General features: G+C 41.8%; 1 protein-coding gene and 1 non-coding gene across 3 annotated transcripts; both read left to right on the forward strand.

The window, feature by feature from the left end:
• The first annotated feature begins 1937 nt into the window (after window positions 1–1937).
• LOC128591012 (U6 spliceosomal RNA) lies at window positions 1938–2040 on the forward strand. The gene has a single exon (XR_008381464.1). It is a non-coding gene; the product is annotated as a U6 spliceosomal RNA (small nuclear RNA).
• A 9805-nt stretch (window positions 2041–11845) lies between these two features.
• Window positions 11846–25058, forward strand: CDCA7 (cell division cycle associated 7). 2 transcript variants are annotated; one of them, XM_053598100.1, is made up of 10 exons: window positions 11846–11975; window positions 14829–14954; window positions 15373–15609; window positions 18855–19091; window positions 19414–19491; window positions 20582–20776; window positions 21149–21286; window positions 22276–22425; window positions 22818–22954; window positions 23283–25058. In XM_053598100.1, the coding sequence occupies exons 1-10, from the start codon at window positions 11880–11882 to the stop codon at window positions 23311–23313; spliced, it is 1425 nt and encodes a 474-aa protein (XP_053454075.1). In that variant the 5' UTR covers window positions 11846–11879; the 3' UTR covers window positions 23314–25058. The 2 variants fall into 2 exon arrangements, with proteins under 2 accessions (XP_053454075.1, XP_053454076.1); XM_053598101.1 differs by lacking the exon at window positions 15373–15609.
• Window positions 25059–26836: the final 1778 nt, after the last annotated feature.

Raw genomic sequence — 26836 nt, forward strand, 5'->3', positions numbered from 1 at the left:
AGTCTCACTATGTTGCCTTCAGTAGAGTGCTGTGGCATCACAGCTCACAGCAACCTCAAACTCTTGGGCTTAAGTGATTCTCTTGCCTCAGCCTCCCAAGTAGCAGGGACTACAGGCACCCGCCACAACGACCAGCTAAGTCAGCATTATTTCTAGGTATTAGTGATCAACGAACCCAAGAAAAAATGATTGGCTTAGTTCACTTTGTGTATATGTATATGAGGTCATTAAGGTATTGCGGACCAGCAGTTCCTAGGTTAGGGAGGCAATCCTCGGTGAGTGGGAGTAGGGGACATTATCATGTGCTATAAAATGTGGTGCTTACACTGCTGGGGCCATGCATCCAGGTACTGTCCAGCTCATAATGGTAAAAGGTGTAGATTCTTACTGAGTTCAAAAGTAGCTCTGCCACTTACCACATGTTTTATGACCCTGGGCAAGTTAATGTCTGTAACTCAGTTTCCTTATCTATAAAATGGAGACAGTAATCTAAACCTGCCTCATAAATTGGCGTTAGAATCAAATAAGTACATGTCAGACATACATAAAGTGCTTAATATGTTTTAGATATTGTTAGTGAGCCTGAAAAATGCATACGCTTCTCATTTTACAATTCCAAAGATGCCCTAGGTCAACACAATGCAAATACAACTTTTATAATCATAAGCTCATATCACTGTTCCAAAACCAAAGATGTCTCCTAAAGTCCTATCAAGCTACTATAGTTAGAGATGAAATCATGGGGTGTTATTAAAGCGTATTCTTCAGTCTTAGAGTATACAACTTCCTGGCCATATCTATTCTATCTCTACTCCTGCTATAATTCCTTGCCATTCTACAACCTATGAACCTAACAGTACTTTTAACCAATATCAACACTGCTGATCTATTAAGTATTTATTATTGAAATACCTATTAAAGAATATTAATTAAAGCAGTAAAGTATATTAAGTATCTCTTAATGAGTGAGGAAATTTAAAAAATAAATTTCTAAGAATGAAAGTATTGGGGGGATGCGCTCAGCTCACTATGGGTCTTGCCGCATGAACCAGACTCTCTGTTCTCCTACCCTAAATTAATGTCTGTTAGCACAGCACTGGGCACACAGTGGATAGTTACAGACAGGAAATCCACTAACATGGGGTCTTTCTTGTATTTTATCCTTCTAGCAATTTTATCATTCCAACTGGAAACCAACATTATACTCTTATTGGATTACTGGATCTCCTTGGTTGCCACTGAACGATCACGAGGACATTTGTCAGTGTCTCTTTTCTGCTTCTCCGCCTGGTGGTCTTTGCCAGCAAAGCATCTTGCTACTACCACTCATATCACCTCATCATGCCCTCAGTCACAAATGAAGTTCTGTTGGGTGACTCTTAAGTTGCAGATGGTGGTCTTGCTGAGACAGGAAAAGGAAAAGCCTTCCCCTCATTCCACAGTTCTTTCATTTAATCCTAACGGAACAGCCCATAGATTTTGGGGGTGTTACCAGAGGGAGAGATGACCACATTAAAAACAAAATACTCTTAAGTAAAAAGAAACAAAAATCTTTGCCAAGTGCACATTAAAAAAACAAAAGGTTATAGAAGGGAGAAGTTAGAGGGGAGTTGTGGATGGTAAAAGGCAGGCGGGTGCTCACTTTGACAGCACACTACTAAAACTAGAACGAGGCTCAGCGCCTGTGGCTCAAGTGGCTAAGCTGCCAACCACATACACCTGAGCTGGTGGGTTCAAATCCAGGCCCGGGCAACAATGACAACTGCAACTAAACAACAATGACAGCTGCAACCAAAAATAGCCGGACATTGTGGTGGGCGCCTAAAGTCCCAGCTCCCTGGGAGGTGGAGGCAGGAGAATTGCTTGAGCCCAAGAGTTGGAGGTTGCTGTGAGCTGTGATGCCACAGCACTCTACCCAGGGCGACAGCTTGAGGCTCTGTCTCAAAAAAGAAAAAAAAAAAAAATTGGAATGATATAGAGAAGATTAGCATGGCCCCTAGCAAGGATGACACACAAATTCATGAAGCATCTGGTGGCACCTGTGGCTCAAAGGAGTAGGGCGCCAGCCCCATATGCCAGAGGTGATGGGTTCAAACCCAGCACTGGCCCCCCCAAAAAAAAACTGCAAAAAAAAAAAAAAAATTAATGAAGCATCCATAGTAAAAAAACAACAAAAACGTAGGCAGAGTTAGGTTTTGGTTGTAATTCAGCTTCCATACTTTTGGAACTGACTGACTCACTCATCAAAATTTGACTTTCCAATGCTAACCACCAGCAGTTGTATTTCATGATGGACAACGCTCATCTGTGAAAAAACAGATAAATTCTTTTTGCTAAGAATGGCCAGATTTGCATTCAATTTCCCATATTCCTTTCTCTAATCAAATGTCGCATGTCAGCAAAGTGACATACTTTAAACAATGTTGACCCACAATCCAAAGCAAACATGCCAGCAGTTTGGAGAGCAGGCATTTGGGAAGGCAACTGTGGGCAGGTAAGGGTTGGGCCTTCCCGCAGAGCGGCTTTTGGTAATGGAAGGGTAACTTCAGGCCTTTTAGGTTTTCTGCCTTTATGCATCCTGAAAGCAGGCACTGGGGAGGTAAATCAATAATTAGGGGTTCTTTAAAATGGAGATTTGTGGCCTGACAGACTGCAACCTGTCCATATCCACAACCCTAATGAAAACACGCCAGCCCTTTATCTCCAGGTGTGTCTGGTCTATTCAAACTCTCCGATTTACAGAGCTGTTAGGGTTCATGTTTCACTGCCAGAAAGATGGGTGTGTGAGACCCACAGCACCACATCTACTGGGGCAGCGTTTTGAAATCTCACCTAAAATGATAGGTCTTATTAGTGGTTGCATTCTTTGTCCTATAACCAGTCATCCTGAGTAAAAGTTTAACTTTAGCTCACCTACTATACAAGGGCTCAGAACCTCTGAGAATAAAAGCCACAAACCAAGACAAAACAATTCTTAAAGTTCATAATATCCCAAGAAATTCGAGGCTCTTTAATAAGAGACTGCTATTTTAGAGTGTTTTATAGATTTTACATTCCACCTACAGCCAGGCATGGCTCACATCTGTAATTCTAGCACTCTGGGAAGCTGGGGCAGGTGGATTGCTCGAGCTCAGGAGTTCAAGACCAGCCTGAGCAACAGTGAGATCCTGTCTCTACTCAAAAATAGAAAAAGTAGCTGGGTATTCTGTTGGGTGCCTATAGTCCCAGTTACTCTGAAGGTTGAGGCAAGGGAATGGTTTGAGCCCAAGAGTTTGAGGTTGCTGTGAGATAGGACCCCATGGCACTCTAGGCAGGGTGACAGAGTGAGACTCTGTCTCAAAAAAAAAAAAAAAAATTTTTTTTTTAAATAAATAAAATTCCACCTACAATCATTTTACTTGGAAGTAAGTATTGAGTATCTGTTTTATTTATAGCCATCATAACAGATACTGTCCATACATCTCAGGTATGCGCTTATGAAATATCATTCCCTGCTACCTGTTGCTGTTGCCTGGGCCTGGGTCATTCCCTGCAGACTGATTTTCCATGCTTTTTCATTTGTGTCTTTCATTGACAATATCTGCCAGGGTGTGATTAATACAGTGACTTAATAACCTTTATAAGGCACCTAAAATTGCAAGACAAATTTGCATTCTCATTTATGGAACTCTGTAAAGGAACTGCATGTTTAACACTACAAATATATGGCCAGGTGCAGTGGCTCATGCCTGTAATCCCAGCACTCTGGGAGGCTGAGGCAGGCAGATTGCCTGAGCTCATGAGTTTAGGACCAACCTGAGCTAGAGCAAGACCCCGTCTCTAAAATAATAGCTGGGCACTACGTCGGGTGCCTGTAGTGCAGCTACTCAGAAGGCTGGGACAACTTGAGCCCAGGAGTTTGAGGTTGCTGTGAGCTATGACGCCATGGCACTCTATCAGTGGTGACAAAGTGAGACTCTGTCTCAAAAACAAAAAACAAACAATAAAAATAAACACTACAAATATATGTATTGATTGGCAGGACAAACTTTTCAAAACTTAAACTTTTTTTTTTTTGGTAGAGACAGAGTCTCACTTTATCACCCTCAGTAGAGTACCATGGCGTCACACAGCTCCCAGCAACCTCCAACTCCTGGGCCCAGGCAATTCTCTTGCCTCAGCCTCCTGAGCAGCCAGGACCACAGGTGCCCGCCACAACGCCTGGCTATTTTTCTGTTGCAGTTTGGCTGGGGCTGGGTTTGAACCCTCCACCCTCGGCATATGGGGCCGGTGCCCTACTCACTGAGCCACAGGCGCTGCCCCAAACTTAAACATTTTAAATTATAAAATCTTTCAGATACAAAAGAAGCACGGAAAGTAAAAATACAAAAGACATCCGCATACCCACATTTGCCATATTTGCTTCATGTGATTCCTATTTATTTTATTCTTTTATTTTTATTTATTTATGTTAGCACAAACGTAAACTGACATGTCTTTGTTTTTTTTTTTTTTAGACAAGGTCTTGCTCTGCCACCTGAGCCAGAGTACATTGGCATCATTACAGCTCACAGCAACCTCAGACTCCTGGGCGTAAGTGATTCTTTGCCTCAGCCTCCCAAATAACTAGGACTCCAGGGGTGTACCACAATGCCTGGCTAATTTTTGTAAAGATTGGGTGTTGGTTGCCATGTTGCTCAGGCTGCTCACATGAACTCCAGTTTCTGCTGTCAAAGACCTCACCCTCTTTTCCCCCAACTTTTCCTCAAAATTAACCTCTTTACAATCCTGCTTATCCATATTTTTATCTTTTCATGACATAGGTATGTGTTGTGTTTCTAAAATTTGCATAAATGGTATCCTTTACAATTTTCTTTTTCATTCAACACGGTTAAGATTTCTCTACCTTAATGCAAGTAAGCTTTGCCATTCATTTGACCTACTGTTCAAATTCCATTGCATGAATATACAAAGGTTTATGTATGCATTTCCATTCCTAGGGGTATGTAGGTTGTTTGTAAAATTTTACTATGGGGTGGCACCTGTGGCTCAGTGAGTAAGGCGCTGGCCCCATATACTGAGGGTGGTGGGTTTGAACCTGGCCCCAAACTGCAACAACAACAACAACATAGCCGGGGCGTTGTGGTGGGCGCCTGTAGTCCCAGCTACTCAGGAGGCTGAGGCAAGAGAATCGCCTAAGCCCAAGAGCTGGAGGTTGCTGTGAGCTGTGATGCCATGGCACTGTACTGAGGGCGACAAAGTGAGACTCTGTCTCTAAAAAAAGGAAAAAAAAATTTTTTACTATAATACACAATACTGATATGATTGAACTATTCAACCCTCAGTTCCAATTAGCTCTAACTTCAATAATATATTTTAAATCTGACTATTTCTCCTTACACCACATCTACCCCAGTCCAAGGCATCATTTTCTCCTGCAGGAGCTCCTGAATGTCCCAGGTTTCACTCTGGGCTCCAGTCAGTTTGCAGGCACACAGATCTGATTGGGTCTTTCCTTTCCTCGAAATCCTTCACTGACTTCCCACCATACCTGGAATAAATCCAGGAGGGCTCCGAGTGATCTGGCCTCTCTCCCTCTACCTCTCTGTAGTCTGGACTGCGGGGCTCCTTGCTGTGCAGTGCCGAGCAGCCTTTGAGCCAGCTGCCTGAAGCCAGCACTTTCCTCTTCTTCCTGTGGCTTCCTCCCTGACTTTGTTCAGGTTCCTGATCAGGTATCACTTCCTCAGAAAAGACTTTCTGGTTTCTCTTATCTAAATTTGTACCTCTTTCATTTCCTAGCCCAGTATCCTGCTTTTAGTTTTCACCTTGCTTTTATTTCTCTGCTCAGAAGTCATCACACCTGACACTATTTTATTTGAATGTAAACTCTCGGGACTTTTTGTCCCCAGTACTCAGAATAGTACCTGGCATAATAGCCATTCAGCATTCCCTGAATGAATGAATGAATGAGAGCATTCAATGTAAGACTTACTATGCACATTCTCCAGGGCCACCTTGAAAACTTTGTTAATGATGAAGCAGGGTATGAAATACATTCCAGCACACACACACAACCCCAGAGAAGTAACACAAAATCTTCAGGAAACTACACTCACACTTATTACCTTCATATTCTATTTCATTGAAAGATGGAAACAGAAAGAAAAATACTGCCTGATTCCAAGTATATGAAGTACCTAACGTGGTTGAACTCATAGAATCAATGAATTGCACAGTGGCTGCTAGGGACTGGAGGGAGGGGACATGGGGAGTTACGAATCAATGAGCATAAACTTTGTTAAGGAAGATGAATAAATTCTAAGGATCTGCTATTGAACATTGTACCTATTGTCAACAATGCTGTATTATATCTCATGTTAGGTGTTTTTTCTTTTTTGCTTTTTTTTATTGTTAAATCATAGCTGTGTACATTAGTGCAATCGCCTGTACCCATTCTAAGATGCACCATAGATGCGGCCCCACCCATTCATGTTAGGTGTTTTTATCTTTTTTTTTTTTAATTGAGATAGAGTCTCACTATGTCGGCCTCAGTAGAGGCTGTACTGTCACAGCTCACAGCAACCTCCAAATCTTGGGCTCAAGTGATTCTCTTGCCTCAGTCTCCCGAGTAGCTGAGACTACAGGCCCCCACAACGTCAGGCTATTTTTTTTTTTTTTTTTTGCAGATTTTGGCTGGGGCTGGGTTTGAACCCACTTCCTGTATATGGGCCTGGTGCTCTACTCCTTTGAGTCACAGACGCTGCCCTGTCTGGCATTTTTTTATTGTTGTTGTTCAAACCCCAGACTGGGTTTGAACTCACCAGCCCCAGTGCATGTGGCGGGCACCCTACCCACTGAGCTACGGTCACTGCCCAACTAGGTGTTTTTATTAACCACAATAAAATAAAAATAAAGTTGGCTGGGCGCTGTGGCTCACAACTGTAATCCTAGCACTCTGGGAGACCAAGGTGGGTGGATTGCCTGAGCTCACAGGTTTAAGACCAGCTTGAGCAAGAGCAGGACCTCGTCTCTAAAAAAAATAACTGGGCACTGTGGCGGGCACCTGTAGTCCCAGCTACTTGGGAGGCTGAGTCAAGAGAATAGCTTGAGCCCAAGAATTTGAGGTCGCTGTGAGCTATGACACCACAGCACTATACCGAGGGTGACAAAATGAGACTGTCCCAAACAAAAAATAAAGTTTTTTAAAAGTACACACAAAATAGAAAAAATATTCTAGTTGCAATTCATTAAATTGATTTAATAATCCAACAATAGGTTCAACCCACAGTGTGAAAAAGTGAGACTCTGTCACAGAAAAAAAAGTTGTTTACACTATAGTGAGTAGTGTGTAGTCTATTAAGTGTGCAATACTATTTCATCTTAAAAAGTACAAAATGTAATTAAAGGTATTTTATTGCTGAAGAATGGTAATAATTATCTGAGCCTTCAGTGAGTCATAACCTTTTTGCTGGTGGAAGGTCTTATCTTAATGTTGGTGGCTATTGACTGATCATGGTGGCAATTTCTTAAAATAAGACAACAATGAAGTTTGCTATATTTTCAGATTCAAGAAAGATTTCTCTGTGGAAGATGTTGTTAGACAACATTTTACCCACAGTAGAACTGGAATGTCTTTTTTGAGACAGAGTCTCACTTTGTTGCCCTCAGTAGAGTGCTGAGGTATCACAGTTCACAGCACCCTCAAATTCTTGGGCTTAAGAAATTCTCTTGCCTTAGCCTCCCAAGTAGCTAGGACTACAGGTGCCCGCCATAATGCCCGGCTATTTTTTTGTTACAGTTGTCATTGTTGTTTAGCCAGGCTGGGTTTGACTCTACCTGCCTCCGTGTATGTGGCCGGCGCCCTGACCACTGAGCTACAGGCACTGAGCCTGGAATATCTTTCAAAATTGGAGTTAATCCTCTCAAACACTGCAGTGTTTATGCAATATTCTAAATATTGCATAAATATTGCATAAATATTGCACTAAGTTTATGCAATATTCTAAATGCTTTGTTGTCATTTCAACAGTTTTCACAGCATCTTCACCAGGAGTAGATTCTATCTCAAGAAACCACTTTCTTTGCTTATTCATAAGAAGCAATTCCTCATCCATTTGAGTTTTATCATGAGATTACAGCAATGCAGTCATCTTCAGGCTCCACTTCTAATTCTAGTTCTCTTGCTATTTCTATCACATCTGCTGCAATTACTACCTCTGCTCAAGTCTTGAACCTGTCAAAGTCATCCATAAGTGTTGGAATCAACTTCTTCCAAAATCTTGTAAATGTTGATATGTTTACCTCCTCCCATGAAGCAAGACTGTTCTTCAAGGCACCTAGAATGGTGACTACTTTCCAGAAGTTTTTCTTTTTTTTTTTTTAAAACACTTTTATTTATTCATTTATTTATTTTTTGTACAGACAGTGTCTCACTTTATCACCCTTTGTAGAGTGCCGTGGCATCACACAGCTCACAGCAACCTCCAACTCCTGGGCTTAGGCGATTCTCTTGCCTCAGCCTCCTGAGTAGCTGGGACTACAGGCGCCCGCCACAACACCCGGCTATTTTTTTGTTGCAGTTTGGCCAGGGCTGGGTTTGAACCTGCCGCCCTTGGTATATGGGGCCGGCACCTTACCCACTGAGCCACAGGCGCCTCCCTTCCAGAAGTTTTTCAATTTACTCTGCTCAGATCAGAGGAATCACTACTTACAGCAGCTAAGCAACTACAAAATGTGTTTTTGAAATAATAAGACATGAAAGTCAAAATACTCCTTATCCATGAGTTGCAGAGTGGATATTGTGTCCCGAAAACATCGTTTATCTCCTATACATCTTTATCAGAGCTCTTGGGTGACGAAGTATATTGTCAATGAGCAGTTATATTTTGAAGGAACTTTTTTCTGAGCAGTAGGTCTCAACAGTGAGTTAAAAATCTTCAGCAAACCATGCTGAAAACATGTGATTGTCATCCAGTCTTTGCTGTTTCATTTATAGAACATAAGCAGAGTAGATTTAGCATAATTCTTTTTTTTTTTTTGCATTTAGAGTCAAGGTCTTTTACTCCTCTAGCTGGTCTCAAAAGACCTCCTGATGTCAGGATCCTCTCCCCCCACCCGTTCTCCCAGTGTGCTAGGATTACAGGTGTGAGCCACCACACTTGGCCCTGATTTAGCATAATTCTTAAGAGCCCTAGAATTTTGAAATGGTAAATGAGCATTGGCTTTAAAGTCATCTAACCAGAGAATGGACCTGTCCTTTGAAGCCAGGCACTGACTTTTCTCTATGAAAGTCCTAGACGTCATCTTCTTCCAACAGAAGGCTATTCCATATATCTCAAAAATTTGTTGTTTAGTGAACCCACCTTCACTGACGATCTTAGCTAGATCTGGATGCTGTTTCACCTTGCACTTCTATGTTATAGAGACCTCATGACCTAACCTCTGCCCATTTCAAACTTTTCTTCTGCAGCTTTCTCATCTCTTAGCCTTCAGAGAATTGAAAGAGTTAAGGCCTTGCTCTCTATTGGGCTTTGGCTTGAGGCAGTGTCAGGGCTGGTTTGATCATTTATCACAAGCACTAAAACTGTCTCCATATCAGGAACAGGCTGTTTCATTTTTTTAGCATTCATGTGTTGACTGGAGGAGCACTTAAATTTTCTTCAAGAACTTTTGCTTACATTCATAACTTTGGCTCACAGTTTGGCATAAGAAGCCTAGCTTTCATCATGCTTTCCCCACTAAGCTCATCATTTCTAGCTTTTGCCTTAAAGTGAGAAACATGGGACTCTTTCTTTCACTTGAACATTTACAAGTCATTGTAGGGTTATTAACTGGCTTAATTTCAGTTTTGTTGTGCAAAATAGAAGAAGAAAGAGACTGAGAGGGCGGCGCCTGTGGCTCAAGGGGTAAGGCGCCGGTCCCATATGCCATATGCCGGAGGTGGTGGGTTCAAACCCAGCCCCGGCCAAAAACCAAAAAAAAAAGACTGAGGCAAAAGAATCACTTAAGCCCAGGAGTTTGAGGTTGCTGTGAGCTATGATGCCACAGCATTCTACCAAGGTGACAAAGTGAGATTCTGTCTCAAAACACACACACACAATAAAGCAAAGCACAGTAAAGTGCCTGTATTCCAGAATTGCTCTCCAAAGTTAAACATTTACACTAGTAACATCACTATAGGAGTTTCTCATACCCTAACCAACACCTGGTCTTATCAGGCTTTTTAATGTTTGCCACTCTGAGTTATCTCCTTGTTTTAATTTTCATTTCCTGATTACTAAAAAGACTGATAAACCAGAGATCTTATCCTCAAAAAAAAAAAAAAAAAAAAAAAACACATGCAAACTCAATTATTTTCTAGTGCTCCACGAGGCCCAAGAATTTCCTTATCAAGACCTTTCACAGGCAAAGTGACTTAATCTTCCCCTAGTATTGTGTTTGACAGTTCCAAATGCTCTATTATTATTATTTTTTTTTTGCAGTTTTTGGCTGGGGCTGGGTTTGAACCCACCACCTCTGGCATATGGGGCTGGAGCCCTACTCCGTTGAGCCACAGGCACCACCCCCAAATTCTCATATATTTCGTTTTAGTGGCACAAAATTGTATTCCCAAGGACATTAAGGACAGTTTTAGTTCATTGTTCATTTAGTTGTTTATTCATTCAACAAATATTTATAGATGTTCCTTCTAATGCCAGTAATTTTGCCAGACCAAGAACCTCTTCCTGGTGCCTACCTCACGACACTGAATTCTTTGTCCCTTGAACAGTGGCAGTGACCACTGAACAGGTATGTTTAAGAAGGCATAGAAGATTCCTTGCAATCCATTGTTCTCAGTTTTAGTAATATCCAGAGGAACTCAGTGCATCCACTCATGCTGTCTTACTATCTACTGTAAAAGAATTATTCCTGAGAGAAAAGGTTTGAAGTAGAGGGGAAAATGAGAATGTTTTCATTTCAATAACTTATTTTACAAGTAAGATTACAAAGTCTTTTAAAGCAACCCAATTACTTGCACTTTTTCTTTTAAAAGCAATAATTTTGATCTTCACTCACATGCCTCATGCTTTGCTTATTTCTTTGTAATGCCAAATTTGAGCAATAAAAACTACCTTTCGTTCATTCTGACTCAGGCAATAGTAAATTCTAAAGGAAGATCGCCAACCCACAATAGCTCTGTCTTCAGCTTCTACGCCCGACAGATAATTTCTGAAGATTTATGTATACCGTAGATAAGCCTTCGCCAAACTACAGCAGCCTTTTAATACCTTAAAAAACACAAATCTTAAGTAAAACAAGTTGTTTTCCTGTGCTTTTTGTAAAGAAAAATCAGGATTTAACTCATTGTGTTGTTTTAGATAAAGGTGTGGTTACCAGATAAGAGGGGCTACCTCGAGGGAAAGGATCGGTTAATGAAGAGTGGAATAACTGATGAATTCCATGATTTTTTTTAAAAAAAATAATGTAAACAGCAAGCAGCCCTGGAAGGGCTGAGCGCCGGGACGCGTCCAGTCGCGCGCCGCTCTCCATTACCCCCGGCTCCCTTCCTTTTGCCAGAGGAGAATTTATGCAAATCAGTCTGTTAACTCCGGGGCAATACGAACCATTTTCGCGCCACTCGCCCAGGCCCGCGCAGCTGCATAAACGAAAGGTCTTGGCAGCGCTTGAAGAGCAGGTTTTCAAAGTGGATTTTAGGATTTTCCAAGGATATCCTGGGAAATCAGAATATTTGAGGGAACGAGTTTTTTCTGGCACTTCAACGGGTCGCGCGTTGAGGGACGAGTAACACAGCTTTCAGGACCTGCCTCCCAACGCGGGAAAGCTGGCTCAGGCCCCACCCCCACGGGTCCAGGTCGGCGCGCCCCGCCCGCAGGCCGCGCGGCTCGAGCTACTCCGGCTTGATGGCAGCGCGGCGTGCGCAACTTCTCCGCACGCCCATCTCCGAGCGCCGGCCTGGGCGCTCGCCTCCAGCCAGCATGGATGCTCGCCGCGTGCCGGTGAGGCCAGAGCGGGTGAATCCGAGGGGCGGGCGCGGTGGGTGCTGAATGGAGCCGGGAACGGGCCGGGCCCACTCTTAAACTCCGCAGGCGAGTGCTACTTATCAACTAACTGGTGGCCGGCCTGGGTGTCGTCTTCGGGGACAAGCCCCAGATTTGTGCGCCTGCGGTATCTTAGGGCTAGTGGGGGCGTTTCGCTCAGGTGTGCGCACCCGGCGTGGAGATTGGAGCGGTTTGCCGGATGGTTGGCAGCGCTGGGGAGCCCGTGGCACGTGCGTCCGCCGGGGGCCGGACAGCGGTTAGATACTGGCAGGTCCCCGATTGTGCCCGCCAGCTGGAGCCGGTCTCCCCGTGCCCTGAGAGTTTGCCCGCAGCCTCTAGCCCTAGCGAGAGCTTCGGCCGCTTCTAACTGCTGAGGGCCAGAGAGTTTGAAGTTGTAAGGTTTTGCCAAACCGGTCTCTTACAACTTGGGTTGCGCACGTGGAGGGAGACATCTTTAGTCTCGGGCTGTGATTAAGTGCAGTTAAAGGGCTCTGTGGTCCAAACTATTCGTTCGTCAACCCGTTGCTGCTCATCCACTTCCACTACACTTTACCCCTCCACCCTTAATCTGAACTGCAGGATGTTGCCCTGAGTGGAACGTTACTTTTTGCTCTAACGGAAGCCGGAAAGTGGGGTCTGCTTCTGGAGAGGGTAGGGGAATGGGGGTTGGGGTAGAAAGGAAGAGCACAACACGCTAAAAATAAATGTCAGGCGGGGGCTCTGTGGGGGGCGGGGCGTGGTATGGGCATTGGTTCTCAGGAGGAAGAAAAGCCAAGCGTTGCTGGCCTTGGAATCTGACGTCCCTGGGTTTAAATTTGGGCCACTGTGGGAATTGAGATTTTACATCTCTAAGCCACAGTTATTTGTTAAGGTTAAGAGCCATGATGGCACCTTTGGTAGAATAAAGGATGGTGGAAAAGCATTCTTAATATAGTGGCTGGCACGAAAAACACCTGATGTAAAATGGTATTAGTTATTTGCCCTGCTATAAAAAAATAATGGTCATGACCATTTACTTTGGTTTTTCTCTCTTTTCCTCCGAAAATGTATTTGCGTAGTAAATAACTTCTTGGCAGGTGCTAACTTGTTAAAGCTCAGCAAATGTTCCCTGCCGTCTTCCAAAAGAATTTCTCCCTTGAGGCGATCTTGGCCCTCCGAGTGCTTGCAGGTAGATTCATGAGTGAATGGCGCTGATTCCTGCAATAATACAAGGAGCAGTGGTATTTTAGAAGATTGCAGTCCTTCGAGCCCTGCGATCTTGCAGTCTATTACACCTCCCTGGGGCCTTGAATTTTCTATCTGTAAAATGGGGGGTAGTGGGCTTCTGAGAGAGATCCCTTTCAGCTCCTAACATGTATTGTGTCCCATGCGTATGTAACCTCTATATTTAATAGCTCTACCTATTATCACATCTTCCTGCTTGCCTCAAAGGACAAAAGACAAAACTTCCTAAGATGATGGGATGAATGGAGTCTACTTAGGTGCACAAGGAGGTTGGGGGCCATCATCATGAAAATAATTATTTGCAAGAGATTGGAATGTGGAATGTTAGGCGAAGAAGGAAGGCGAGAGTGTTTCTGTTCATCTGACTTTGAAGCATTATTTTTTGGGAAATGTAGCAGAGCTTGCCCCTTCAGAAGTTTTTCAGTGTAATAAATCACTTCTGTTATTCCATGGCCTCATATAAAAAAATAAAGATATAGGAACTAATACAACACTTAAGAAATGAATAGCAGAAACTGTTAATCCTTTCACACAAGATAGGTACCAAGTGCATTTTGTGATTATCAGTGCAGGGCTGTTCAGTGTTACCAATGAGTGAAGCATTTCTGAATCTGCAAGTCATTTGCACCTTTTGAAAGGACTTTTAAACTGTTAAGTCTTGTGTAGCAGGAATGTCAGATTCTGGCAGAAAGGATGGCAGAAAGAGCTGAATGTCAACCTAAAGTGCTAAAATGAAGTCACATATCCCACCTTGGTTTAGAGTGGTGTTTGACCTTGGGTTGATTGATTTAATTTGGTAAGGACTTGTGTGGAACTATATCCTTCCTCTTTTTTTTTTTTTGGTTTTTGGCCAGGGCTAGGTTTGAACCCGCCACCTCTGGCATATGGGACCGGCACCCTACTCCTTGAGCCACAGGTGCCGCCCTATCCTTCCTCATTGGAACTGAGGTTGTTTGGAAACCTGCTGTCTTGAAGTAGAGGTCTAGCGCACATTTTGTAGTTTGGGAAATGAACATCACAGTACATACCCTAAAACTTACATAAAAATACTTGATTTTGGCTGTGGGAGAAAAAAATCGCTCTGCCATTTTGTTCTTTTGAAATTTACTTTCAGAAGTACAATTTAATTTCTTATAAAGATTGGATCTTAGGGAGTTCAGCATTAAAAACTTGTATGGAGGGTGGCTCCTGTGGCTCAAAGGAGTAGGGCGCTGGCCCCATATGCCAGAGGTAGCGGGTTCAAACCCAGCTTCAGCCAAAAACCTGCAAAAAAAAAAAAAAAACTTGTATGGAGCTCAATATAATGCTAAAAGCTTAGGGGCTCTTAAGGTGACTAGGGAGGTAGCTCTGCAAATGTGTGAGTAAATTGGTAAATGTTAGTGGAATTTTCCTCCAAAGGGATCTTAGGATTTGGCCTGGTTTTAAAAATGTCTTGCAGAAATTGTAAATCCTTTCTTTTTTCTGTTTAGGATATAAGAAATGGACATAGCTATTCTGTGTTGTTTAAACTACTAACCTCAAAAATCTTAACCTTTAGTTAAATAAAGCAAGCATCTGACTTAATATCATTGCCATTTCCATTTGTAGCAAAAGGATCCTGGAGTAAAGAAGAACTTCAAAAAATTCAGATATGTGAAGTTGATTTCCATGGAAACCTCGTCATCCTCTGATGACAGTTGTGACAGCTTTGCTTCTGATAATTTTGCAAACACGGTAAATGCTGCCTAAGAATAAACAGAATTGAGTCTGCAGTGCTCAAAATGCCCCAAATGCTTTGTGCATGATTAAAACTGCTTGCTTTTTGCCTACATTTCTATACAGTCGTTATGAAAATACAGAATGCACTGTAATTTCATTTCACTTTTTGCTGTGGTTCTAGGTAGTAATTGTTGGAGGTAGATTAGCTACTTATTCTATCCTTTTGAAATGTCGCCTAACCTAACATGCATGATGATTTGCCATAACAACTCAGAAATCATTTGTAAACCTCTGAACCATTTTTCTTTGTAACAAAAGCTATTCTCTTGTAGTGCACTTGTAAATGTGATTTGCTCTCTGCACGGTTTATGGAAAATTGGTTCTTGAAAAAGAAAAAAAAATGCACAACCACATTTATTTATTTATTTTACAGAAACCTAAATTCAGGTCAGATATCAGTGAAGAACTGGCAAATGTTTTTTATGAGGACTCTGATGATGAATCTTTCTGCGGCTTTTCAGAAAGTGAGGTGCAAGATGTGTTAGACCATTGTGGATTTTTGCAGAAACCAAGGCCAGATGTCACTAACGAACTGGCCAGTATTTTTCATGCCGACTCTGACAGTGAATCATTTTGCGGTTTCTCAGAGAGTGAGATACAAGATGGAATGGTGAGTTTGAGAATTTCACCAATATGAAGAAGTAAAGTGTATTTAGAGGCATGACGTAACTTTGGTTTAAAACATTTTTTTTTTCTTACAACTTTCATTTTAGTCATGCCAGAAGATTTTGTTGACCTTTTTAAAATTTTAAGCATTTTCTTCATGTCTTAAAGCAGTTTTTACTAATATAGTCCTACTTGTAAATCATGAACATTTTGCAGGCTCTGAAAATCTCGGAAATTGGTGAGATTTTAAAATTGGCCAATCTTCATATTTCCCTTATCACAAAAATTCAGCCTGATCAGAGGAAATGCGCGAGTCCTAACAATTAACTACATTTGCATATAAGTTCAAGTGCCCAGCCCGGTGCCTAGCATAGAGTAGGCCTTTAATAAAAGGTGGTTCCCATACAGGACCTTTGCTGGCTTCTTGAAAATCTATGATAATGCATGTACCCAAGCTTGGGTACAGAAAATGATACCTAGGGCCCTCCCTGCTCCTACTTTTACTCCTTTTGTACGCTGCCTTACCTTTAATTTCTGCCACCACTGCTGCTGTGCCTCGGTCTCACGCTTCTGAGCATACTGTTTAGGTTTGCAGACTTTTTTTGGTGAAGACTTTCTCGACAAAGGAAGCAGGGTGCTGATTTATAGTCAGGTGCATGCTCTTTGACTCATTGTGGTCTGGCATGAATCCACTGTCGGTAGATCATGACTCGAGTCTCCATGATAATAAGTGACAGTGCCTGGCCAATGAGTGTTTTATTGCTGTTTGTGGTAACATAATGTTTCTTCTAATAAGTGATGTTGGTCCAAATCAGCGCTTATTGCTGGAGACAGTCTGCAGATCTGGATGTGATCCAAACATTAATAGCCTGAACAATTTCTGGACAGAGTTTCAGCTTTTTATAGATACCGTTTGCTGTGATTAACGAAATGCCAATAGATTAAATGTGTTAAGAACCCCTGAATGTTTTTGTTTTGTCTTCTCACAGTCCATGGCCACTAAAATGACTTAAGGCTTTTGGTGGGGATTCAAGAAATTTTTGAATGTTAAAATGGATTTTTCATTTCTTAGACTTTGTGGGTGGTATTTTTTTTCTTTCCCCCTTTTTTTTTTTTTTTCCAGCCATCACCACAGTCAATTTTGGAATGTTTTTATCACCTTAAAAAGGAAGCTATATTCATTAGCGGCCACTCCTCACTTTTTCCCCAGCACCCTGGCCCCTGACAGTCACAGTCTACTTTCTGTTACTATAGAGCCTATTCTGGACATACTATGTAATGGAGTCGTACCACGTGTGGTGTTTGCGGCTGACTTCTTAAACTTTGCATAATTACAGTAGAATGTCCATAGTTGACCACCTCTTTATGTTGACCTGATTTTCATAGTCGGACATGCAACACCACGTGTATCAGTACAGTAGCCTAGTTCCTTAAGTTGACCAGTGTGTTACAGTCCCTTGGGTGGTCAACTTATAGAGGTTCTACTGTATTTCAAGGTTTATGTTGTGCCATGTGTCAGTTCTTCATTCCTTTTATTGCAGAAGATTCCATTATGTGAATAAACCACATATATCCATCAGTTGATGGATACTTGGGTCATTTGCACTTCTCAGCTAGTGTGAATAATGCTATTGTGAACATTCATGTACAAGTCTTTATGTGGACATATACCTAGGACTAGAATTGCTGGCGTAAGTAATTCTGTGTTTAACCTTTTGAGGAGCTGAGAGGCTATTTTCCAAAGCGACCTCACCATTTTACATTCCTATGGGCAAGGTATGAAGATACTTAGAGTTTCTCTGCATTCATACCAACACTTAGGTATTTTCTTTCTGATTTAGTTTTATTAGTGGATATGAAGTGGTATCATGATTTTGACTTATATTTTATAGAGACAGAAAGTAGGATGATGGTTGCTGGGGGCAAGGAGGAATGGGGAGTTAATTGTTTATTGGGGGTGGAGTTTCAGTTGGAGAAGATGAGACCATTCTGCAGGTTGATGGTAGTAATGGCTGCACAGCAGTGTGAATATATTTATTTATTCATTTATTTTTTGCTGTTTTTTTTGGCTGGGTTTGAACCCACCACCTCCTGCATATGGGGCCTGCGCCCTACTCCTTTGAGCCACAGGCACCGTCCCAGAGTGAATGTATTTAACGGCATTGACCTGTGTGTATAAAAGTAGTTAAAATGGTAAATTATGTATTTTTTTTTTTTTTATCAATAGAAGTATTTGTTCTTTAATTTTGTTTTGTTTTTTGAGATAGTCTAACTTTGTCACCCTGGGTAGAGTGCTATGATGTCATAGCTCACAGCAACATCAAACTCTTGGGCTCAAGCAGTCTTCTTGCCTCAGCCTCCCAGGTAGGTGGGACTGCCAGCGCCCACCATGCCCAACTAATTTTTCTGTTTTTAGTAGAGACGGGGTCTTGCTCAGGCTGGTCTCCATTTCCTGAGTTCTAATGATCTACCCATCTCCACCTCCCAGAATAGTAGGATTACAGGCATGAGCCACCACACCTGGTCAATTTTATATATTTTTTATTACATTTTTGTAAAATAGAGAAGACAATTTAGTTTTATTTTTCATAAACATTAAAATCATGTTCACAAGCGAGCACATATGTTCTTATAGGGATTCTTTTAAAATACGTGATCTATTTTTAAGGAAATGGCAGGTGGGTCATGAGTTTTCATATTTTAATAAACTTCTGGCACCAAAACACAATTTTCACATTTTAAAAAATGTCTCAGAACAGGGCGGCGCCTCTTGGCTCAGTGAGTAGGGTGCCGGTCCCATATACCGAGGGTGGCAGGTTCAAACCCGACCCCCGGCCAAACTGCAACAAAAAAATAGCTGAGTGTTGTGGCGGGCGCCTGTAGTCCCAGCTACTCAGGAGGCTGAGGCGAGAGAATCGCGTAAGCCCAAGAGTTGGAAGTTGCTGTGAGCTGTGTGACGCCACAGCACTCTACTGAGGGTGAGAGTGAGACTCTTATCTCAAAAAAAAAAAAAAAAAAAAGTCTCAGAAGTTAGTGGCTCGTGAAGACAGCTTATAACAGTGTGGCCCACGTAGCATAGAGTTAACCTATTCTTGATTTTGTTACCCAGAGCTGTCAGTGTTTAGTTAAAAGTCATCTGGTGTTTGAGCTAAGTAACTTTTGTTTAGAAGGGATTTTGTAGTCTGATTGGTTTGGTGCAGCTTATCTGATTGTCAAATCATTAATGACTCAATTGTTCTGATTAACTAGAGGCTGCAGTCAGGCAGGGAAGGCTGTAGGACCCGGAGCCAGTGCCGACACTCTGGACCTCTTAGGGTGGCAATGAAGTTTCCAGCACGAAACAACAGGGGGGCAGCAAGCAAAATAGCAGAGCCCCCCCAACCTTCAGAGAAGTCTGGGACAGAGTCCATTTCTGATTCAGAAGATGAAAGCGGCATGAATTTTTTGGAGAAAAGGGCTTTAAATATAAAGCAAAACAAAGCAATGGTAGGTATCTGAATTTGAATGTGTTAGAACTAATTTTCTCCTGTATGTGACATATTACTGACACCTGTGTCCTTAGAATTATTTTCTGTATAGTTGTGAAGTCTTCAAATGTGTGCTTTAAAAGTGTTTCTTTCCCTGAACTAACTCCCTAATCTGTTAAAGCCCTGGTTAAATGTAGAGCAGAAATCAGAAACTCTTTGAATATATCAACTTATTAAATATAAAGCCACAAGATATGCTGGTGTATTTTCTACAAGTTAGTTGCTCATTTTCAGCAGGTATTCTCAGCCAGTGATTTCTGCTTAATTTCTTCCCATTCTAGCTTGCGAAACTCATGTCAGAATTAGAAAGCTTTCCTGGCTCATTCCCTGGAAGACGTTCCTTCCCAGGCCCCAGTTTGGTAAGTAGAAGTCCTTATTTGTATAGTAGTGTTTTGGGCGGGCTTAAGGCATAGGCTTGTTATACAGTATTTTAAATCCAACTTCCTTATCTTGTGGTATTATAGAGGATGAGGGAGAGCTAGTAACATGGAGGCCTCTCAGACGGATCTCTGGATAATGTTCCTCACCTTCAGGATGCAGGTCGGCATTCCTCTGCCGTCCTCCTTTGGCATCCAAATCCCTTCTTTTCTTAGAGACGGAGTGTCGGTCCCTTGTCCATGCTGGAGTGCAATCAGTGCTCCTGCCACAGCCTCCCAAGACATTTTTTTAATTTTCTGTAGAGAAGGAGGGTATCTAAGGATGTTGCTCAGGCTGGCCTCAAACTCTGGGTCTCAAGCAAACCTCCTGCCTTTGTCGCCCGAAGAGCTGAGATTACAGGCTCAGACTGGCACTGTGCCCAGCCTCAACTCCCTTTTGATTGGTTATTTCTCTCTTCCTCGGTGATACTAAGCCCTTCAAAGACAGAGAATGAAGACTGCAAACTTTTTTCTACATCCCTAGGTTTGGCACATTCCTTCCACGTGGAAATAAATGTTTTTTTTGTTTGTTTGTTTTTGTTTTGGAAATAAATGTTTTTAACATCTGACAACAAAAAAGAAGTAAAACACAAATTTTTAACCAAGTCATGGCCTAATAATCATATGATTATATCCTGAGGAACTAAGCTGGTAGAATTTGGGAATCGGAAAACCATACATACCTACATTCCTCTGTTATGTGATGTAGAAACCTCAAGTATGTTCCAGAACATCAGAGCAAAGTTAGAACACAAGATCAGTTCTTACATCTTTATAAGGTAGAAGAATAAATAGATGATCTTTCAATTTGAAAGAAACTAACTGGGCTTGATGTTACAAAAGCAAACTTACAATGGCTATATGGATTTTTGGGCTCGTTTTCCACGCGTGATAAACAGAACAAAGAAAATGAGAAAATAGAGTTTTCTTTATACTTAAAACATTCTTAGGTAAGGAGAAGGTGTGGATTTTCTAAAGTGCTACTTCTATTAATTATGAAATAAATGGGTTCCATCATATGTGTTTTATTTAGCAATCAAGGCGACCCCAAAGGCAGTCATTCCCAGGCGTTGCTTCCAGGAGAAACCCTGACCGGAGAGCACGTCCTATTACCAGGTCAAGGTCACGGATCCTCGAGTCCCTTAGTGCTTTACCTATGGAGGAAGAAGAGGAAGAGGATAAGTACATGTTGGTGAGAAAGAGGAAGACCGTGGATGGCTATACAAACGTGAGTTCTCCCCTCATTTGTACTTGCTCTTCTGTTTTTCATCAGCTGTAGGGCCAGTATCACATATGTGGCACAGGTGTACACATAGCCTCAACTCTGGATGATCCATGTCAAATGTAATGTCACAAAAACGAATTTGATTATTAGCAGGCAGGAATCAGGTTATCTAAGTTCTTCTCACTACAGGAATCATTGCCATAATATTATCCAGTTACGCTTATAGTAGGCTTACAATGTGCTCTCTTTCCACAAGCTCTAAGGAGGATTTTCAGGTTGAATTTTCTGTGAAGAAATTATAAGTAAGAGTATCAAAGATTCAACCTGGTGAGCACCAGTAAGGACACGCTTGTGTTTCCTGTTCCTTGTCCTCAGGAAGATGACATGCCCAGACGTCGTCACTCTAGATCCATGACCCTTCCACATATAATTCGTCCAGTGGAGGAAATTACAGAGGAAGAATTGGAGAATATCTGCAGCAACTCTCGAGAGAAGATATATAGCCGTTCGCTGGTAGGGGGCTTTAGTTACACCTGTGGGAGAAGGAGCGCTTCTGCCCCAGAGTGTTACTTGGCTCTAAAGGGGTTGGCATATGGGACATGTGCCTGTGTTTTTCTATACAAGGAAAGATGTTTATGTTATGGTGTGTAGCCCTCTTTTACTTGAATTATCTGCCTACTAAGTCTGCAGTACTATTAAATCTTTCCTCCTGACTTAGAAATTGATTTCACTCAATATATGTTTTGTGTCTATTATGTTTATATATATAGAGAGAGAAGTGTTGAGTGGTGTGCTAAAGATAAAAATGGATTTGGGCAGGTTATTTTTTTATATTGGTAAGAAAAATTATTTCTCTGTTTTCTCTCTTTTTTTTTTTTTTAGAGACGGGTCTTAGGGTCTCACTGTGCTGCTCAGGCTGGTCTCAAACTCCTGGCCTCATGCAGTTCTCCCACCTCAGCCTCCCAAGTGGCTAGGATTACAGGTCCAAGCCACCATAGCCAGCTCATACAATCATTTTTAAAGGAGCTGTGATAACATTAACTATTACATCTGTCTGTTAAGTGAATGAAATCACTGTGCTTAGGATAGTTTCCATGCCGTGGCATAGACATGTTTATGCAGATGTAAAATAAGATTCTAAGATAAAGGCGGCGCCTGTGGCTCAGTGAGCAGGGCACTGGCCCCATATGCCGAGGGTGGCGGGTTCAAACCTGGCCCCGGCCAAACTGCAACAAAAAAATAGCCGGGCGTTGTGGCGGGCGCCTGTAGTCCCAGCTACTCCTGAGGCTGAGGCAGGAGAATCGCCTAAGCCCAGGAGTTGGAGGTTGCTGTGAGCTGTGTGACGCCACGGCACTCTACCAAGGGTGATAAAGTGAAACTCTGTCTCTACATAAAAAAAAAAAAGATTCTAAGATAAAATGTCAGACGACCACAAAGAACATTCTTTATGCCATTTTTCTCTATAAAAAGCCATGTTTTTAAAATTTATTCATTATTTACAGGGCTCTACTTGTCATCAGTGCCGTCAGAAAACTATTGATACCAAAACAAACTGCAGAAACACAGACTGCTGGGGTGTTCGAGGCCAGTTCTGCGGCCCCTGCCTTCGAAATCGATATGGTGAAGAGGTCAGGGATGCTCTGCTGGATGCGGTAGGTGCCTTGGAGAGGTGGACTTTTGAAGGTCAGCCACAAGCTGATTAAGGACAGGAAAGGATTGAGCCCTTATTGTAATGTGGTGTTCTTTTAGGAGAGGTAGATTAATTTAGAGTGTTAAACCTGCATAGGCGAGAGTGTTTCCATAGTGCTGGCCTCTGAACTATCCAAGGATCTCCATTTATCCCTGGTAGCTGCTGTGTAACTTTTTCTCTTGGTTTCCTAAGGAAACATTAGGCATGACTAACACATTTATCATACTGTAATTTTTTATCCAAAAAAAGGTTTTAATGTAATAGACAATACCCACCTTAAAGGGTGAAAAAGAGTAGATAGGTGGGGGAAGGTAAGGTTTAATTTAATTGCTTTTTTTCACAATTCTTCTTCAGAATTGGCATTGCCCACCTTGTCGAGGAATCTGCAACTGCAGTTTCTGCCGGCAGCGAGATGGACGGTGTGCAACTGGGGTGCTTGTGTATTTAGCCAAGTACCATGGCTTTGGGAATGTACACGCTTACTTGAAAAGGTAATGGCTGCTTTTTCTTCTCTTCTGTACTTGAATCTTATCGTTCATTTATATCTTAATAAAAAGGTGATTGAAGTCAGGATGGTGGTTATCTCTGGCAGGGTGGGTATTGACTAGAAAGGGGCATGTTGGGAACGTTTTATATCTTGCCTGGTGGTAACCTGGGGGTGTGTGTGTGTAATTCAAGTTCTACATTAAACCGTGTACATGTGATCATCTGTATGTTCCAGCTCAATAAAATCTTTTTTTTTTTTTAATGAATTAGGCTTTCAAAAGAATTCTGAGGTTGAAAACTATGTCCTAACATGTTTCCTTTTCTCTTTCACAGTCTGAAACAGGAATTTGAAATGCAAGCATAGTATCTGGAAGATTTGATGCCTGCCTTCCACTTTCTCAGATCTCCCTTCTTAAAGTTTTCAGTTTTGTCAATGATTGAAACCTGAATCAAGAATCTTGATCAGTCTGTTTTAAAGGAAACTCCAGTCAAGTTAGTCTCAGTCCTCACACGTGTTGCTGGGGCATCACGGAAGGTATATTCCTCGTTATACTTTGCCCTCCCGAAGTTTCTCCTCTTCCCCCACGGGGTCCCACCTCATAGCATTCCCCTCTATTTCTAATGGTCCTCTTCTGCTGCTTAGTTTCTGAATTCCTTTTAAATGACAATTTTGTGGATGTGCGTTTGATTTAGTGGATGTTGAAATAACTCTGGAATCCACCCATCAAACCCAAGCACTTAGAAACACAGTGGTTGAGTTAACTAACTAGATTTATTGAATTTCAGAGAACAGTCCTCTAACTTGTTTACATAAAAACAATGAGTATAATTTAGTCTTCAAACTAGCTGACATTTTTAACAATCAAGGCACAAAAGTCTTAAAATTATGTGGAAAAATTAGGTGATTGTTGCAAAGTAAAGTATATTATTTCAGATGCCTCTCATGAGAGTATTCCACGCCTGGTATTTACTATACACTTGAGACTTAGTTGCTGCTCATTTCTTCTACCCTAAGGTTAAGTGGTGCATCCGGCTAGTAAGCAATCATGATCCAAAGGTTTGATTACAGTGTTACATTTTGAACTTAGACATCCTGAGAAATTAGGATGGTGAAACTTCAGGAGTAGGCTGATTGGAATTCTTGGTTTAAAACTTTAGTAGAATTGCAGTTTGCGAAGTTTATTTCAATTCCTATGTCAGGCATTTCAAATAAATTCTTGGGCCATTTTGCATGGAAACCTTGATATTAATAACTAGTATACTGGGGCGGCACCTGTGGCTCAGTGAGTGAGACGCTGGCCCCACAAGGGTGGTGTGTTCGAACCTGGCTCCCGCCAAACTGCAACAACAACAAAAAACTAGTATATGATTCTTTGCAGTTTCTTGAAGAAATTATAAGCTAGGCACAGGGTTCATGTTTAGATAAGCACTTTTATTATAACAGTGAGCAGTGCCTTTTTGGAAATGGGTTACTTTTTTTTTTTTTTTTGAGACAGACTCAGTCTCTGGGCAGAGTGCCATGGCGTCATAGCTCACAGCAATCTCAAATTCTTGGGTTTGAGCAATCCTTTTGCCTCAGTCTCCTGGGACTGCAGGCGTGCACCACCATGTCTGGCTAGTTTTTCTATTTTTAGTAGAGGTGGGATCTTGCTCTTGCTTGGGCTGTGTGAGCTCGAGCAATGCACCTGCATTGGCCTCCCAGAGTGTCAGGATTACAGGCGTGAGCGCCGGCCACTGGAGATGGGTAACTTTAAACAATGTGTTAACTCAACACCTCTGCCTGTTTAGTTTCTGGGCAGATGCTACAGCCTGTACTTCCCTTGTCTTCTGCATTAATCAGATTGTTTGCTAGAGGTGGAATCTTAAATGTTTGCGCCTCTAGTTTCCTTGCTTATTTTGGTGTTTGGAACATAATTGGACATTGAATCACTAACTGTAAATACGGCTTTTGATCTGTAATGCTTTTATATAAAGGTTTTTATTTTAATAATAAAAAGTTTTGTTCTAAATTGTTTGCTTTTTAAAAAAATGCTCAATCTTACTGCACTTAACTCTGATTTTTTTGTATTTAAATAAAAAAGCTATTTTCCACATTGTCTTGAAGTTTCCCTTTTGATTTACATTTCTGAAGGTCAATGGTCAGCTGGGGACCTCGCTTGCTGATGCAACTAATAGCCGTAATTAGAAGAATGGGCTAAGACAGGGCAGCGCCTGTGATTCAACGGAAGGTGGCGGGTTCAAACCCAGCCCTGGCCAAATGCTGAAAAAAAAAAGAAAAATGGGCTAAGACAACCATGATGCCTCATAGACAACATGTGTCCAGGAAGCTGTACAACATTGTTTTCCTTGCTAACTTAAGAATTAACAGCAATTTTACAAGATCTGGCTTGTTCTTATCAACCTTTCAAATACTTAATAAATGCATGCTGTGCCTTGAGACCTGTCATGTAGTGGTAGAGACCATGAGAATCAGAACACACAAAAGGCATTGTCTAACTTGCGGGGTCCTCAAACTGAGGCGGTGTGATTGTATTTGTTCCCGTTTTGTTTTTTTACTTCAAATAAGATGTGCAGTGTGCATAGGAATTTGTTCATAGTTGTTTTTTTTAAACTATAGTCTTGTCCTCCAGTGGTCTGAGGGACAGTGAACTGGCCCCCTGTTTAAAAAGTTTGAGGACCCCTGGCTTAAGGCTCTAATAATTCTTCAGACTAGGGGTTGACAAACTCTAGTCGGCAGGCCAGGCCCTTTGTGGTCTGTATTCGTACAGTGTGTGAGCTAAGTATGTTTGTTTCTTTTTCTAACATTGGTAAAGGGTTGCTTAAGAAAACAAAGACAGGGCAGCGCCTGTGGCTCAAGGAGTTTAGGGTACCGGTCCCGTATGTGGAAGGTGGTGGGTTCATACCCCGCCCCAGCCAAAAACTGTAACAAAAAGAAAGAAAAGAAAATATATGGCCCACAAAATTTAAAATGTTTACAACCTGGCAGTTCACAGACTTTGCCGTGTCCAGCTTTGGATTTATCTGAGAAGCTGTGTTTACCTTCTACATACCCATTGGGGAGAGGACCAAACTAAATGAAATGGTATAAATCAGTGGTTCTCAACCTTCCTAATGCTGCAGTGTATTTTCATTGTTAAAAAGGGGTTGCGACCCACAGGTTGAGAACCGCTGGAGTGGTGTTCCTAGATATCCAAAGAAATCAGGAACTTCACTGGGAAGCTTTAATGTTTGGAGTTCATATAAATGGATGCTTAGTTTAGAAAACTGCCATTACCATGTTTTAATATGTGCTTTTCATTAGAAATATTGACTGTAACAGTTGATACTAATGGAGGAACTAAGATAGAAACCTAAAAATAATCTTGGTAGGCATGAAGGGAGGGAAACGAATTGGCATTTTCTCATTACCAGGCATTTTTAAGCATGTGTGAGCCCATGAGTTTTGTGATGACTCCCGTTTTACTATGTAGGGAGCCCCCAGATCAGACTCTCAGGGAAAGCCTAACACCCCACTGCCAAGCTCCACAGTCTACCTTAAAGTGGAGGGAATGTGAGTTTTGGCAATTAGGTGTAAAAAGTAGCATTACAACTAACTGCTTTTATATTTGCCTCTGCAACTGGAGTTTCCTGAAGTAGAGATGGTATCCACCTTTTAATCTCTACTCATTAATGGGCTAAGAAATGAAATACGTACTAATAAAACTCACAATGAAGAACGGCAAAGAGCACTGCAAGAGGGGTTTTTATGTTATTTTGCTTTCTAGATGAAGTAAGAACATCCTGATGGCTGTAGGTCCGTCAGGAAGTGAGGTCTGGGGAGGAGAGTGAAGGTGAGCACTTGTTATTTTATGTTAATATTAACCACATTCTTTCTCTGGGATGCGGAA

This window comes from Nycticebus coucang, chromosome 7 (genome assembly GCF_027406575.1).
Source record: "Nycticebus coucang isolate mNycCou1 chromosome 7, mNycCou1.pri, whole genome shotgun sequence".
In the NCBI taxonomy this organism is placed as follows: Eukaryota; Metazoa; Chordata; class Mammalia; order Primates; family Lorisidae; genus Nycticebus; species Nycticebus coucang.